Raw genomic sequence first — 14,094 nt, 5'->3', positions numbered from 1 at the left:
CCCAACACATGCAATCGCGCTGGACTGTGGTTGATCTTTCGCTCTCGAGAGGTTTTCGAGAGTGAGAGCAACGTTCGAAGAAACATACACTCGAGACCCGAAAAGACGGAAAGAGAGAAAGAAAGAGAAAGAGAGAGAAAAAAGAGGCAAGCCATGCTCTCAGGAATACACATTACCTTGGTATGGAGAAACGCCAAGGACTTGTTCACGTTCTCGATTTTGTGAACTCGCATGCGCCCATTATTGGGTTTGGCCAATCGCTCCCCAGAGATGATCTCTAATAGTTTGAGTAATTTCTTGCCGTCACCTAAATCGGTAAACAAATCGTCCACCTCCATGCGCGCCTGGAAAAATCAATTTCAAATTCTGATAATTTTATATAATAATTCGGTAAGACCATAATAATGGAAAATTATTATTCATCGAAAATTACTTCTCGTGTACGACACGACTAATTAATACCGCGAAATATTTTAATATAATGCTATTTATATATATATATTTTTTATATTTAAAAAATAGAAAATTTAAAGAAAGAGAGTTTTTACTTTTAACAAAAACGAGTTGATCCATTTTGTGAACGTCTTCTTCTGAATATGAAGACGTTCCTCCTGCAGGGCCTTGATGCGGCCCTGCTCGAACTTGAGAACGTCCTCCCTTTGAGTCATTCTCTTCTGTATCTGCGCACCGCCCCTGTATTTGTCAACTCTAGGTGGCGGATATGCGGAGGCGTATTCGAGACTACGGGTCCTTTCTTGGGGTGCGGCGCTGGACCCGGCGCCGGGCACATACTGCGCCCCTGAAACAAAAAACATCCGCTTTTTAAAACTAGTTCTGTTAGCGTCCTCCTGTTAAACGTATTGTAAACACAGAATACGTAAGACGGAAACACGACCATAAATGTCCCCCAGACGAAGGGTGGACGGTATTTCCTTTCTGGCAAGCACGTGCTTGAGATTTTTTTTTTTTTTTTTTTTTTTTTTCGTAAACAGCGGTTCCCATGTTCGCCAGATATAAATAGAAGTTAATCGCCGACGAATAATGAAATCAAGATGTAAGGGATAATTTTCTGAGTAATTACTTTTTAAGACTTGGGCCAAAATTTCTCACAAATCGAGTAAAAGTTAAATTATTTTGAAAATCAAAAAATAAATTGTAATAAAAATATTATATATAAATTTGTAAATCAGTCCTATTTCTTCAATTAAATAAATTCCTAAAAAAATATAAATTTTAGCCATTCGTAATAAAATTATGCGAAAACGTCGCGGAGAGATGCAAATTAAGATTAAAAGTGAAATACAAATCGATTATTAATTAAAATCGCGACGTGTGTTTTTAATTGCAAATAATATTTATAGTATTGCATTGCATTTTGAAAGAGGCTACGACTTTTATTGTTTCTCTACAAGTGACCTTTAGTGAGGAGAATTACATATCAACAATCGTCTCATTAATCCTCACATTCCGATTCGAATAAACAAGGGTATACTATATATCTATATTGGATGCTGATTCATTGGCATGAGTAAGTTTAATTATAACCGAGAGATAAGGACACTCGATAGCTTCTGTAAGTTATGATCTTTTATTATTTTGAAATATAATGCTCTAACACGCGTTTATCCGCTGCAATATTGCATTGTCGATTCATTATGACGTATTGAATAGTTATGCCGATAAGGAATTATCGAATTATCTCTCTCTCTATAGAATTTTACTTCGTCAGATTGAAACATGTATCGTGTGCAATTATTTCTATTGTTCGTAAAAAATACAAAAATTTCTAAAAAAAATTAATATAGAAAAAATATAAATATAATAATGATTAAAAACATTTTTTTATTACACGATTGTACTTAATCGGAGTTTTTTTTTTTTAATATTCCGTACTTTAGATAATTAAAGAAGCGGAAGAGGCTAAAGAGATATTTGTTGTATTAGGTTGTATTGTTTTTTTTTCAGTATCTCACGCGATAACGTGATAAGATATATCTATCATAAAAGAGATTGATTGCTTTAACTGGAAGAGTGAACATTGTACGGTTTAAGATGAAAGCACTCGTCGACTTTTCTCGTGCGACAGAACGAACAACGGGGCATCTCCTTCTCGGGAAGGATTAACGAGTCGTGATAACTTTTACGAGTAGCAGTATTTACGCAGCAGGCAGATAAGCGGAGAATCGAAACTCGTATACGCCAAAATCAATATTCGAGAATGAAGCCGCGTATAAAAATATTCGCGACACTTTTTAATCCGAATTTACGGGATTACGTGAATTAAATTGATCGAAAATGCGCAGAAACGCAAATATCGACTTTGTTGCAAAAAAAAATTATGATTTCTCAGAAGACGAGACGATAAATTTGGGCAAGGATCATCGCATATCGCGAATTAACTTCTTTATGATGATGAAGTTCATAAATATTATACTTGTAAACAAAATAGCTATTATATTGTGGTATCAGTACTAATAAAAATAAATTAACGAATTTAACATTTCAAAAGAATTAACAGTTATTTGATGACCAGTTTGACTTGGAGTCAAATCAATTAGTGATTCTTAAGAATATTAATATTTATTTCGGGATTCATCTCGAAATGAAATAAATTTCTCTTTAATAATAAAAAGTGATACAAGATATTTCTTTTTTACACACAGAGAGAATTTTCTCTTGGAATTTACCCTGAAAATCATGGTAATCATGGACAATATGGTATGGAAAGAATTTTATGAAAATTTCCCTGATTAATATTTATCACAATAAAAATAATAATATCTATTACAATAAAATATAAAATATATTTGATTATTTTACTAAACTGCATAGTAAAATTAATCAAACGTATTTTAAATTTTATTGTGATAGATATTACGATTTTTATTGTGATAAATATTAATGAGAGAAATTTTCATGAAATTCTTTCCATACCATATTGTCTCACGATTGACCATGATTGTCAAGATAAATTCTAAGAGAAAATTCTCTCAGTGCACACAATTAGTTTTCGCTACATGTAACGCATTCTTACGTAAAGATGAAAGAATAACGAAATAAAAAGAATGAACCGTATTTAATTTTCTCCGAAATTGTCCCAGAATGCTAATGCGAAATTCATTTCATATTACGACAGTTCGATAATAATAGGAGCAAGTGCACAAACGACGATTGTGCGCTCAAGGCAGGGCTCGTTTCTTGCCGAGCATTCGTGACTCGGCGGGATTATTGTCCTCGCTTATTGTCACTTTGGCGCAACATAGATGCTGTCGTAAATTTTTCTTCCGACCTTTAAAAGGACGCGTTAGCAGGAACGTGAGCGCGAGCGTAAATTGGCCCGGCATGGAAAGCGCAAAAGAAAGGGATGCATATAGTGGAAAAAGCACGCAACTTTGAAGTGTCAATTATAGCAGCTGCGCGCATGCGACTGCACGTGCAAAATGATAGTTAATGTGCACTTGCACGTGCGTGACGCGCTTGTAGTTCCGTATCCACGCGATTTAACGCTAGACCGCTTCAAACGTTGTTTGAAGTTGTCGGTCTGTCTTTTCTTTATATGATATCTTGTATGTACTTTTTATTTTCACTTTTACACTTGTTCTATTATAAGAAGAAAGAAAGAAAGGCAGAAAGGGAGAGAAAGAGTCTGGACTTTTAATTAACTCCAGCTGTACTACTAAAGTAGCATGAAAGCTCAGAACTGGCAATGAGAGTTGAAGGTTGAAGTCTAAGAATTTACATGTATGAATAAACTTTGCATTCGGAAATAATATGTATATATTATTAAATTTGTAAATTATATATTTAACTCAAAACAGAAAATTTATGCAAATAGGATTTATTCAATATCTGTAGAAATTTAATTTGCCGTAATTATAATTTTTATAAACATTAATTTTTCAATATTATGTAAGTTATTTTGAAATTGTCTTTACTCTCAATTAATGAATAATTCGTCAATACTTTTAATATATTAATAATCGTGAATTAATTAGCGACTTTGAGAATTGATATTAATGATGTCAATTGCTAGAAACAGGTATTAGAAAGTTCGCTAATAGAAAACGAGTCGTCTCTTTCTTTCTCTCCTCGCGAAGAAACGAAGAGAAGGATCAAGGACGTGTCTCACAGAATGCAGATTAAAGGACACGCTTTCACAAATCGCCGAAATTCGTTTTTATATGAGCGAAAAATTTAAATGTCATATGTCTGGTTTGTGATGTCACGCCCAGAATCGCGCGCGCCTGGAACGCTTGTTTCGAAAGTAAATTAAATACGACATCTTTGCGATGAGTCGTGTTTTGAACGGTGACGCTTTCACATATCGATATATTAAACAGAATGTGACAGATATCGGTTATCGAAATGGAAGTTGAAAATTTATGGAGACTCACGACTGGCATCAGCGTTTTCGGTGGGAAAGTAGTTCTTCTGATAGAAAAATATTATCAAAACGTAAAAATGTTGTGATACCAGAGATTTATATCATTGAGAGATCTACATATCGAGGAACTGACAATGAAATATAGAAAAATATTATCAAAACGTAAAAATGTTGTGATACCAGAGATTTATATCATTGAGAGATCTACATATCGAGGAACTGACAATGAAATGGAAAATTTCTGGTACCTGGGGATGTACGATAACAAGGATATTTATCGCTAAAGGTCTGCGGTCTATCGAAGAGTTGAAGTAGCGGTACCTGGATCTATATCTGTGCTACCAAGAATCTATAATATCAATGATTTATGGTGCCACGTAACCGGTAACCGTAAGGATCCATCAGCGATTTATGGTATCGCAGATCAATGATGTCAAATATTTATGATACCAAGCGTCTTCTATAGCGATGGTAGCGAATCTACGATATCGCCGAAGATCTATTAGAAATGCATGCAAAATTTTGACGACAAAAAGAATATTAGAGCCATAAAGACCAAAGATCTAAAGTGACAAAAATGCACCTAATTTATAAAATTAAAAATTTATAATATCGAAGATTTATGGGACGAAGAATTTATGCCTTTGACATGTATGCACACACAAAGAGAATGCAAGGTTAATGAGAAGTAACATCTTGGCAGATTTAATTAGAATACTTGGACGGATATGTATACGGAGTATTCCTAATAGGAGTAGTCGGACTGTATTACGTGACTATAACATGTACTATGAATTCCTTGAGCGTGACGTGCACGACGATACATATGTATGTTCTCGTCGCTCGCATTAAGTACATTTCGATGCGACTTACAATAAGGAGATACTATACGTACGTGTATTAGTAACGATATCTCAATCTCGAAGTTACATTGCTTAACTCCTCATAAACGGATTCATATCAGCCGATTCGACAAATTTTAATATTGAAAAATATAATTTATTTATTTTAATTATTTTATTATAATTAAAAATTTTCTGATTTTTTTTTATTTCTGTCCTAATTATATGATGCTGAATTATTTTGTTAATATTTTGAAGAAAAATATATTTTTTAATTTTTTTACGTATATACTTATATATTTAGGAATATAAATCATAATTTATAAATTTTTTAAATATTTATTTTATATACATTTCTGTTTGCATTGCTATAATTATAAAACTGTAAATGCATATTAGACATTTCTTTTCATTATTTAGAAATTTTTCGAATTTGCTGCAAAACAAGAGAAACTTGATAATATAATTTGTGTGAAATCTCTCGAGATATTTATTTGAATTAACTAATATAGTTTATACTTCAAAATGTATAACTTATCTTGTCGGACAATTTAAACTTTCTTTGATAAATTAGTTAATGACAAATGGCAGATCAGAAATTCCACTCAGCTTGTCTTATCTGCGGAGATAAGATGGTGCAAACAGGTGCGGTTATTATGAAATTATCCTAACAGTGTGCGCATTAGATTGCGATTAGACACTATCCAAGCCTAATTGTATATAGGTATGTAACGGCTAGAATCATTCCATTGCATTAGCTAATTATGTAACAAAGAAATATACACGGTGAGAGATGAGAATTTGCGGAGCAGCGAGCAGTGATAATTCTCATATATTTACCAGAATAATAATGTTGTTTGTACGCCATAGAATTATCAATGCCTTCGCACACGAAATTATCTTCTTATCTAGTCTTTCCCATCGGCAGCGCGATTTTCATCCTCGAATTTCCTTACAAACACATTAAACGCGGGCAAATTCGCGAGATGAAACACGAACGAATGGTGACACCCAACTGATTCAGTTACCAGTCGAAGACCATTGACAGGACTGTTATCACATATCGCATGTGTATTATGTCGGCCGGCTTATTTATGTAGCAGAAGCTAAGTACACATATATGTGTGTGGCAAGACATAGGCGTAGGACTAGAATTTGCGATGAGAAAGTAAAGCAAATAGAGAAACTAAAGTAGAGAAAACTCTCTGTTGCAAGATTTAATCAATTTTATATAAATGTAAAAAATATTATTCATGCATACTGTAATTGTAATACATTATATTATAAAAAATACATTAATTTGTAATATTATACTTGTATACATATAGTGTGTTATGATTTTTAAATTAAGTTGTAAAATTAATTTAAAGTTTTAAGCTGAGTGATACTTAATTAGTATGCAATTTTAATGATATTTAAATATAAATTTGCAGCAGTAATTTAAAAAGATTAATATAGTTTGTGTATAAAATAAAAAAAATAAAATATAATTAAATGGGCAGATTATAATTGTTGATGCAAAGGATGCAATTGCATAAGATTGGCGTGGAACTTAAGCCGAATCTTTTACCTAAAGAGGATGATTAGAAGGAGATATCATTAGAAGAAGACACCTCTTATGGAATGTTTTTAAATAACACGTACGTGATGATAAGCATAATTTCTCATATTTAATGTCAGCGGGAATCTGAGTGAAATAACGCGCGATTAAAGAGATACCTAGTCTTCATCAAGTATTTATCTTATTATATTTTTAGAGATTACAATTCTAGACAAATAATCTCGCTTCTTTCGATCCCTCGATTTCTCAGGGTTTCTTTATTTTTATATCACCAATTATTTAGCAATAAAATTTTTGCACATTTAAACTTTTGCATATTGCATCTTTTAAATATTTATTATACTATCGCTAATTTCGTGTGTGAAGGCATCGATAATATTTTCAATTAAATGTCGAGATTTTGGAGCATTCTATAGGTAAATATAATTTTTTAAGTAAAGTCTTAAAGGTATAAACTCGCATATTTTTGTTGGCTAAATTTCCCTGAATACATATTTAAGGTCAGTAAATCTCTTTTCAAGAAGTTTTCCTAGTAGCTATGTGATATTCTGTGTGCCTTCGTCTAAAAAAAAGAATAACAATAAATTCTGTGAGAAAGAGAGAGAAAAGAGAACAAGTTCAATTTCGTGTTTCTGACACAAACTTTGAATTTTCCGCAAAACTAGTAATAAATTTAAATTACGTAATTGATAATTAGAAATCGAAAATTATCGCCTGAGAAAAATCGACGACGCCAATCTCATTGATAGTATGTTAATTAAAGAGCGACCCTTTAATCGTGGGGCCGTCAATGCGGCAGGAAGAGCGGAATCGCACCGGAAATACGGCGATTGCGCCAAAGTGGGTTCGGTTTTTTGACCAGAAGCCATCTTCGCATATAACGAGATACTGTTAATTTAAAGCTGCGCCAATGAATCGAGCGAATAAAAATTGATCGTATCGCAAAAAGATCGATATATTATATACTTATACTAAATTAGATGAGATTAAAAAATTGACATGGCAAACAAAGAAAAGCTTTAAAATAATAATGATGATACAAAAATAAAACTGCATGTAAAAAATTGTATGTATAATAATAATATTGCATATTAATATATAAATATTAAACAAATTAAAAGATTGAAAAAATTATGTTTTTTTGTAACTTCGCGTGACTTTCATGTCATAATTTATTAATTATAATTAACAAAGTATAATTGTGTAACTCTCCGAGAATAATCAATTTAATATTTAACTGCAGAGAGAATTTCCAATCAAAGATTTCAAAAGAATTTTTATATTTAATATGAAATGGCTACTTGATCGAGTTGAACGCTCTAGAAATCGAACGTATGAAGATGATACCGATACTATTCGAAAGGGCATTGTTGTTGCCGGCAGGAAGCGCGGAATTGCACCGGAAATACGGTGAACGCACCGAAAGAGCCGAGAGAGGAGCTATGCGTGTGCAAGACTAGCGGACCAGGTGAAATCGGAGCCGTATTATTTTAGCCCTCGTCCTGGAAAGTGTCGACCCGTTCTGTTGACACTGATAGCCAAGGCAAACATTAATTCATTCCCATATCGTCGTACGCACCTATGTAACCGAGTATCCAAAGCAGAAGCGAGTTTCGTGATAAACGTACCGTGTAGAATTTATAGTGACATTCAGTCGCCTTCTTCTTACTTCGAGAAAACGGAGAAATTTAATCGCTCAAGAACATGATTTAAAGTACAACGATGTAATTAAGCAATTGCACTCTGAATTTTTATAAAACAGAAACGCGTTTGTTTGATTAAAGACTTAGAACACGAATTAGTACATAATAAAAGACATAAATTAAAGATTCGCGAAAGTAATTAACGATTAATTTTATAAGTATAAATCATATTTTATAAAATAAAATAATTTTTTAAAGAAGGAGTAATGTTAATGTGATTAATAAACCATTTTTTTTTATAAAAAAATAGAAGTAACTAAAATGCTCTAATTTTATTTGATTATCGAACAACTAAAATAAAAAATGTCAATTGGTCAATGATCGGTTGATCTGCCAAAGTAATAATTTGCCATCTAGTAATTATTTATTGTTGTCTCTCACGACTATCTCTATTGACGCTGATAACCCGTACAATATCTGATTCACTTTCATATCAACGTGTACATACAAGGAAATAAACGCAATAACGACTTCGAAGTTCAAATGACGACATGCCTATTTTTGAGCTATGACATTATAGGAATAAACACTCGTGCCACTTTTTAATTAGATTTTTGCGTTGAATAAAGTTAGAATTAGAATTGTAATTATTTAATTATCTTTTAAGTAATTTTTATTTTTACTTCTCGTTTGTATCTGAAATAAACCAAAAATTATGCAGGAAATATTTTCTCTATTACGTATTGCTCCTCCTTCACAAATGACGAAGCTTGTTGAGTCATCTCTACTTTGCACTTGTGTATAACAACTCTCGGAAGTGAGATGGTAAAGAAATTGAAATATTTTTCTTACTCTCGCAGAAACACAGAGGAATTTTCCAACATGTGCGATTATATTATATGCATATTATTCTGCGATGAAATAATCTCTTGTTGAACATTCCACAACGATTATAGAATCCTATCTTATTGGGTATATGTCGTTGATGAGACGTGTTATGAAATAAGCGCAGTTTCTTCTGTAATTATCTACATTGTATATTAAACTATATAACTTTCTATCGATCACAATTTATATCAACCTTTGAAAGATCGGAGAAATAAAAAATAGGAAAAAGATGTAAATGTTATTAATTATCTAATTAATGAAAGTAATTATCTAATACTAATTATTATAAAAAAAACAACACAATATTTTTTCATTAATGTTCTAAAAGTAAATTAATTTTATCTTAGAAATTTCTGTTTTTTAATGAAGTCAATTTCAATGCAAAAAAAAAAAAACGAAGTTGAAAGGTCTAAGAATGAATATCCATAAGAAGATGAAACAGGCTAATTGAGAACCAGGCACAATAATTGATGTGCAAATTCCTTATTTTCAAATATCCTTCATTGATTATTCAGATTCGTAAGACTATTATTTATGTAGAGATTTGCGTTGTTTTATAACTTAATATGAAAAAATACTTTTTAATCGTCATAAAAAATTATATTTATGTATAATATACCTATATAATATATAATTTTCTTAAATTATACTATATTATATATTTTAATATTTTATATTAATTTTTTTATATTTATTGTGTATAAGCCTTAATATGAACAAATTCTTATATATAATTTTTATAAAAATTAAAAAAAATTTGTTTATATATAATTATCAATATCAATTATAATATATATCGATATTTTAACACCAACTGCCTTCAGATTATAAAAATACAAAGTTTAAAAAATCTGTCTCTATTTTCTATCATTCCATAAAAGAGAGAGAGAACAAGAGAGAAGTATATTTTATATAGATTAAGATCGTAGCGACCGAAGATAAATTTTCGAGGCAAACGCGAAGCCATATGCAAGCTCATGACGACGCGTAATGACTTTAGTGCACTCTTCTAAGAGTTCGAAAACGCTGCAAGTGACTCATTAGATCGCGGAACGCAGAAAAGGACGTTGCTGGAAGACTTGCATACTCATCCGAATCCGAATTGCGCAATAGAATCGCTGAACATCAGCATGATCCATCGCTATTAAGACGTCACCATGAAACGCACTCGAAATGTTTTTAATGGCGATTGTAATCTCCTTATAAATTTTCAGACTTTGCGGTAATTTACAGAAAGATTATTCCATGTGCACTGTAAAAAAATTTTGTGTAAAATTACAACTATTATAATGGGTAATTTTAAGACCCACTATAATAGTTGTAAATTTGCAGTATATACAAGTAAAATTACCCGTTTGTAAATTTCCACGCGTTTGTAAATTTGCAGTATATACAAGTAAAATTAATTTCTTCATTTGTAATTAAGCTGATTGCAAAAATAAATTTACAATATGTATGTAAAATTATAAAACGATAATGTAAAAATATTTTTTATAATTGCATTATTAAACATATTATTAAACATATTATTATTAAACATATTATTAAACACGATATATATAGAATATTACTGTTGTATTGAGTAATATTACAAAAATTTAGATAATTACATAAAATCTTTAAAATATCATATTATTTCGTAAGTTTCCATATAAAAGAAGATATATTTACATAATAAAAGACAAATCTACATAATTTTGTGGAATTACATAATTTCTGTAAAATTACATGATTTCTTATATTTACAAGACTAATCATGTAATTTTTACATCTATTATTTGTGTAAATTTATTAAATTTTTTTACAGTGATGTGTGTGTGTGTGTATGTGTGTCCCCGGACAGAATGTCTTACTTTTTCACATGACTGAGAAATTAAATTCCACTGACATTTTATCTAGATCGGCCTAATTGAATTTGGTATGCGAGATCGTTTTGACAAGACGCGATAAGACGCTGCTGGTGTAAAAACAAGTCATTATGTACAAGCCAAATAACATTCCAATTAGATAGTGTCGCGGTGAGATGGAACAAATTTCTGATATTCAACACATATACAAAGCTTGCGCTGATACTTAGTGATTTCAAGTAACAAAATCTCGCGAAACCGTCCGAGATCTTGTATAACACGTGTCTTTCTTATTTTATGTTATAATTTATAATTATATAATGTGATATATTTTATTTTTGCGATATGTGCAGCAGCTTAGTTCATACGTTCTGCAATTATTCGCGGTTTCAATTAGACGAAGATAAAGTTCTTATCGCGCGAAATAAATATTACATAAGAGAGATAAATATCGTAAATACGTATGTAAATATCTCATTTCTACGATGATTTAACATCACAGATAATATTGTCGATCGGTTTCCGTTTTGTCTCATGGTCAAACGTTTTCGAGCTATAAAGATGTCTCGACTGTGACGAGATATCATGTCCCTAAATATTTATCTTGCGTGCTTCGTCAACGAACGACAGACTATAACAGTTTTCGTTGTTCTGTTATTACAGGATTTTTGACAGGATCTTATTTCTTTCTAAATAGATGAATCATAAAAATACAATATACTTGATATATAATATTATATACATTTTAAAATATCAAATAAAAAATGCAGCTAATCTCGTATGCAAATAAATGCAATTAAAATGCATTTTAAATATTAATTTAGAGAATTAAAATTATGTTCGATTCTTTTTTCATACGTGAAGATCACAGTGCTCCATTAGGTCTTTTTAATAATTAAGCAAGCATTGAATTAGAATATTGTATTCTTTAGTATAATAGACTCCAATTAAATTTTTATTTACACATAATATGCAGATCAATTTTCGCGATAATAATTTAAAATCTCGAAAGGATTATATCAATGCGGATTGACAGGGCCTTTATTATCTATAGAATAGCGCACCCATAATTACGTATTGATATGATCGACCTTTTGAATGGTGATTTTTATTTCTCATTAAAGTAGTCTCTATAATTGCTGCTCAACATTAATTAAGCTGCGATGATAACGACATCGTGCAAGGTCAAAACGATCTTCCACTTGTCAATCTGACCATCGGTGAAATTGACCCCAATGAGTCTACTTTATTCTGCCTAATTAAGAGACGGTTTGAATATCCGGTAAATAAGCACGCGTCGACGTTCTTTCTGGTGCGAACGGATCATCTGCATGATGTTTCTTCTTAAGCAGTGGGTGAAATTAAAAGAGTGCGTTAAAATTACGTAAGACTTTAAATGGAGAGATGACAAAATGTCAAGAAGTTCAAGATATTTTTTTATTATTTTTTATGATTATATTTTGTTCTTTGTGATCTAATATTATATCGTCTTGTCACATATTATTATTACATACACATATGCAACTAGAAATTAACTCTTTGTTTATTTTTTAGACTCCATCAATATTAATCCCGAGTTTTAAGTGCTTAAAATAAATAATTTCAAATTAAATATAAAGGTTTTAAGTGCTTAAAATAAATAATTTCAAATTAAATATAAAATATATTAGAAAAGTTGCAATTTGATGAAATAATTGTATGACTTTACGAAAATATTTTACTTGTGGCTTATGAAACTTCAGTACAAAGCGCAATAATGAAAAATTTTTTTGCCTCGCGAGTTACACGATAACGCGACTCTTTATTCTTTTGCAAGAAGCACTCTCCCATTTTGCAATATCTATGATCCCATATCATACGCGATAGAAAACCGCGACAATCCACCCAGTATATAATCGCCATAATGTTTGCACAACGACTCGTTTATTGCCAGCTCCGTAATCTCTCAAAGTTCTTGGCGTACAGAGATGCCGCAGAGACAAAGTAGCCGCTGTGGTTTAATGCAGGAAATACTTATTATGGTAATCGGTATAAACAAGAAGAGAGATGGTTTTAATAAGATCCATCGTTCAATGTCCATCTCGATTTCATTTCGCTCTTTACGAAATGTAACACCAAGTGCGCAAACGAATTACTAAGAGCTTGCTTATCAAATCGACAATTTAAAAAAAAATGCATTAATCCGTCAAGATTATTTTTTTAAATTTAGAATTTTTTAAATTTAGATTTGTACGTAAGTTGATGTAAATAATAAATAAATCTCGGCATTGTGTATATCGATTATATCGTATGTGATCGTCTTTAATAAGTGCGTGTGTCCAAAAAAAATTATTTTCAAAAATATCTTTTCGTTTTTAATTACATATTTAAAAACATTTACTTTATTATAACAAGTTTTTTTTCTTATTATGCGGAATGTATAATTATCCAGGACTATCGTTAGAAGAATCTGTTTACCACGACGCGACTTGGCAGTAAAATTTATACGTCTAATACGTAAGATGCGGCAAGCAGCGATTTCCTCTCTCGCGCGAACATCGGTCGGCCGACTGGTCGGCATTGCGTTAATAGCTTGTTAATTTCACGATGTACGCCGGTAATCGCTTAATACAAACAAATCCGCGACACGCAGATTACACGCAGAACAAGTTCTGAGCGGTACGACGCGAATCGTGTACCTTTGCGACGACGTTTCCTGCAAGGAAAGCCGCAAAAGTCGCCACACGTTGAATAACGCGCAAGACGAGGGCCGTATAAAGAGGAAATATATAATCCTTCTTATGTTTTATAGCTGTCGGCCTGAAGGTTGAATCGATGGGATAATGAGATATAATATTGCGAACGAGAGCTTCACTCGCGGATCAACCTGGCGAAAAATTCATTATATACGCTAATAAATTATAATTAATATTATATATCCGACAGAACA

The 14,094-nt window shown here is 31.6% G+C and overlaps 1 protein-coding gene across 4 annotated transcripts in view; it reads right to left on the bottom strand.

Moving 5' to 3' along the window:
* Positions 1-14,094, bottom strand: part of Kst (spectrin beta chain, non-erythrocytic 5 kst) — a 69,082-nt gene that overhangs the window by 42,434 nt on the left and 12,554 nt on the right. For 3 of the 4 annotated variants that reach the window (XM_083051282.1, XM_083051297.1, XM_083051290.1), the window contains exons 1-3: positions 6,067-6,256; positions 549-799; positions 177-344 (exon numbers count right to left, since the gene is read on the bottom strand). In XM_083051282.1, the coding sequence (XP_082907408.1) occupies positions 177-344; positions 549-799; positions 6,067-6,094 (447 nt within the window). In that variant the 5' untranslated portion in view covers positions 6,095-6,256. Of the gene's footprint in view, positions 1-176; positions 345-548; positions 800-6,066; positions 6,257-14,094 lie in introns of those variants that run through there. The other variant, XM_083051307.1, reaches the window with a different exon arrangement.

Source organism: Prenolepis imparis, unplaced genomic scaffold (genome assembly GCF_030444845.1).
Source record: "Prenolepis imparis isolate NDT839.2.m4 unplaced genomic scaffold, iyPreImpa1.0 SCAF_1, whole genome shotgun sequence".
In the NCBI taxonomy this organism is placed as follows: Eukaryota; Metazoa; Arthropoda; class Insecta; order Hymenoptera; family Formicidae; genus Prenolepis; species Prenolepis imparis.
Note: the sequence above shows the minus strand (reverse complement) of the source record. Positions and strands in the feature narration are given on the sequence as shown.